The sequence below is a fragment of the Mus caroli genome, chromosome 13, assembly GCF_900094665.2.
Source record: "Mus caroli chromosome 13, CAROLI_EIJ_v1.1, whole genome shotgun sequence".
Lineage (NCBI taxonomy): Eukaryota > Metazoa > Chordata > Mammalia > Rodentia > Muridae > Mus > Mus caroli.
In genome coordinates this window covers 62,714,845-62,718,905 of record NC_034582.1, presented here as the reverse complement: position 1 = coordinate 62,718,905, position 4,061 = coordinate 62,714,845, and the positions used below count along the sequence as shown (strand labels likewise).

The 4,061-nt window shown below is 38.8% G+C and overlaps 1 protein-coding gene and 1 pseudogene across 1 annotated transcript in view; one reads left to right on the top strand and one right to left on the bottom strand.

The window, feature by feature from the left end:
• The window catches only part of LOC110308529 (zinc finger protein 58-like), a 6,087-nt gene extending 2,835 nt beyond the window's left edge, over positions 1–3,252 (top strand). The window contains 2 exon segments of the mRNA XM_029468452.1: positions 2,227–3,107; positions 3,110–3,252. Of these exon segments, the coding sequence (XP_029324312.1) occupies positions 2,227–3,107; positions 3,110–3,208 (980 nt within the window). The 3' untranslated portion in view covers positions 3,209–3,252.
• The window catches only part of LOC110308534, a 21,797-nt pseudogene that overhangs the window by 14,355 nt on the left and 3,381 nt on the right, over positions 1–4,061 (bottom strand).

The following is a 4,061-nucleotide window of genomic DNA, read 5'->3' as shown; positions in this document are numbered from 1 at the left end:
CAGACAGGAGGACAGAGGAACTCTATAGCTTCCAGTTGCCTTAGTTCTAAAGTGAGCTCAGACAGTGGCCCTGAGGAACAAGTGTAAGAAACAGAACAATAGCTGAGACAGCATACATCAGGTGGATTTTTCAGTCATTCACTGTAGCATCCACACAAATGACATAATATATGCATTTTCCTAAACTCAACATCTTTAGCTTAGATGTTAGAAGGAGATGCAGGGAAGGATTCCCTGTCAGCAATTTGTCTACTTACTTAATCTTTACCAGACAAAATACATCTTCACCTACCTCCTTGGAGGACCAGAAGCACTAGGTCGTGTTTTGCTGACAGCAAATACATTCGTCATTTGCTGTCAGCAAGTGTCATTCGACACTTTGGCCCTGACTTGATCTGGTGTATAAAGCCAAACCCACAATTGCATCATACCAGGCAGCCCAGCCCCTGAAACTTCAAGTGTCAGTTCCCTTGGGTCAAACAATTGAAACAGTGGATCTTCCAAAGCTCCAGGTTTGGAGGCCCCATTTTTTTCCACACTATTGGTTAGCTTTGGTGACCAGTTAGCTAATACTCAGGCAGAATGGAGTCCCTTTGGCTCCTTTGCTCCTTTGGGAGTCTTTGCAATGTTTGCACACATCTGAACATCTGCGCACTTTTCTGAAGACCTAAGTACGAAATCATTGTGAGGGACTAACATTACACTTAAGTGCATCTCAAATCACTTACGCTCATGCTAATGAAACTTATCCCAAGAGCTCTTTGTGAAGGATGAAAAATTTCTCAAATGTTTTCCTATCACATACTCAATAATAAGGATTTAAAATGCATGCCTTTTGTGGATACAGAATTCAAAGATTAAACCATGCCACTGGGATTGTGTGTTTAATACCTTATTAATAAGTTTTCACAATTTTGTGGATTCAAGATTTTTTTCCTTTGTTCTTTGATCTTCTGTACCGATGTTTCTAATTGTGCATTGCCTATTATCACTTGGTATGCTCACCCTATATATTTTGATGGATAAGTAAAATACATTGATAGAACACTTAAGGAGAATATAAGATAAAAATAGCTATAATCTTTGTTTCTGTGAAATCTCCCTTTATGGTAACCAGGGCTCTTCCATTGTCATGCCCTGTTCATTGTCTCTATCTACTCAGTGCTCAATGGTTATTTAATCTTGGAAATTAATTAGTCTTAGAAATCTGTCATTTCTTGGGGATAAAGAGATGACTCAGTGCTTTAGAGCACTGACTACTCTTCCAGAGGTCCTGAGTTCAATTCCCAGCAACCACATGGTGGCTCACAACCATCTGTAACAGGATCCAATGCCCTCTTCTGGTGTGTCTAAAGACAGTGATAGTATGCTCACACATATAATAAATAAATAGTTCTCGCTTAAAACAATAGTCATTTTATTGCCAGGCCTGGTGGCCCACCATATTAACCCCAGAATTTGAGAGGCAGAAACAGGTGGATCAGTGAAGTCAAGGTCAGCCTCATATGCATAGCAGCTTTTAGGACAGCCAGAACTACAGAGAAACCACGTTTCAAAAAATCCAAACCAATCTAACACACAAAAAGTAGGGATCTGTTCATTGCCTCATATTTGTGTCAGCAAAGTTTTGTTAATTATGGGTGAACTGGTTTTTCATTATTATGCCTTGGTATCTTTCAGGTATATACTTTCTAGTCATCAATATAAGACATAAAATACAATCCCAAATCCTTAGGCTATACTGTTTAGTCTTCGTATGGATAGCCTACTTGTTACGTACTATATCTTTTTTCCTTACAAAATAAAAACTCGATGCTTAGTATAAACATTCAATGTTTGTTCAGTCTCACAAACACAATAAACTTTTTATTTTCCAGGCTTCTCTATTTTATAATTCTATGAATGACTGGCCATGTAATTGCTAAATGGGCTTATTTCTGTTAGTACATTACCCTTATAACTTAGCTCTTTAACTTTGAATAATATGCCATTATTTCTATGTTTTATTTGGTTGTGGTTTAAATAGATTGCTTCCATCTACTCTATTTGTGAATTATGCTCAGTGCCTACAAGTACTAAAATATACTGCAGACTTTTTTAGTGGTTAAATACATATGAGTTAATGTCTTCTTCTTTTTTTTAATGTCTTCAATTTTAAAAATAAGCCTAACAAGTAAAAAAGAATATTGCTTAACATTTGTTCATATTTCAACTTTGACTCAACAGGAATAACACCCAATGATTCTAACCATTACAGCAATCCCACTAATTGTGAATCACTCCTTCTTAAACGAAGAAGAATTAATACAGGGGAGAAACCCTACAAGTGTGGAGAATGTGGTAAGGCCCTTAGTTCTCATAAAACACTTTCTATACACCAGAGACTTCACACTGGAGACAAACCCTACAAGTGTGAAGAGAGTCATAAGGCCTTCTGTACGCCCTCATCACTTTTTATACACATGAAAAATCATACTGATGAAAAAAACTTCAAGTGTGAAGACTGTGGCAGAACATTTTACTATCTTTCAATGCTGAAGCAACATCAGAGAATTCATTCTGGGGAGAAACGTTACAAGTGTGAAGAATGTGGATACACTTCTTACGACCCTTCATTCCTTGAGCAGCATCAAAAAATTGATTGTAGGGAGAAATGCTACAAGTGTGAAGACTGTCACAAAGCCTTTCATCATCACTCAGCCCTTAGGAGACACGAGAGAGTTCACACTGGACACAAGAGAGTTCACACTGGACACAAGAGAGTTCACACTGGACACAAGAGAGTTCATACTGGACACGAGAGAGTTCATACTGGACACGAGAGAGTTCATACTGGAGAGAAACCTTTCAAATGTGAAAAGTGTTGCAGATGTTTTAGGGAATCTTCATCCCTTAAGAAACATAAAAAAGTCCCGTGCAAAAAGGAACCCTACACTTGCCAAGACTGTGGCAGATATTTTTCAAATTATTTGAGACTTAGACGACATGAAGTGATTCATTCTGAATATAATCCTTACAAGTGTGAAATATGTGACAAAAGATTTTCCCATTCTGCAAGTCTTAGGAACCATCAAAGAGTTCATAGTAGAGAGAGACCACGCAAGTGTTAAAGCATGTCACCAAGCCTTTTAAATATCATTCAACCCTTTCGAAAAACAAGAACACTCATGCAAGAGAGAAATCCTACCAGTGTGAAGATGTGGTATGATGGTCTGTATATGCTTGGCCCAGGGAGTTGCAGTATTAGGAGGTGTGGCATTGTTGGAGTAGGTGTGTCAATGTGGGTGTGGGCGTTAATACTCTTGTCCTAGCTGCCTGGAAGCCAGTCTTGTAGCAGCCTTCAGATGAAGATGTACAACTCTCATCTCTTCCTACACCATGTCTGCCTGGATGTTGCCATGCTCCTGCCTTGATGATAATAGACTACGTCTTTTAATCTGTAAGCAAGCCTCAATTAAATGTTGTTCTTATAAGAGTTGCTTTGGTTATGGTGTCTATTCACAGCAGTAAACCCCTAAGACATGTGGGAAGTGTGATAAAGCCTAGTTAATCTTGATAGCCGTACTCAACACAGGATAGTTCATAGTGGAGTGAAGTCCTATGAATTTTTAAAACATTCAATCTTCTTCCACTCTTTTTTTTTGGCCTGGCAATAAATATTTTAATTTTTTTTTCTTTATTCTTAAGATGACAAATAAGTTTCAAGTTTATTTCCTTTGTTTTGTTTGCTATTTAAATAGAAAGCTAAGCCACAAACAGGTACAACCAAGACATTTTTATCTCACAGTAACACCCTCCTGTCGGATCCTCCTCCAAGTTTGACCACTGACTGGGCTGGCAAAGGGTGCGGGGAAGACTTTCGTAGGTAGCACCATCATGAGCCTGGGAGAGGGGGGTGTCGGGGACAAGGGTAGGTTCTTTTTTTTTTTTTTTTTTTTTTTTTTTTTTCGAGACAGGGTAGGTTCGTATACCTGGCTCCTGAACCCCAGGCCCCTGGACTGAAGGTGAATGGTTAGTCCTCCCCAGGGAGGGAGAAGGAAGCCACCTACTCTTGCTCTCAC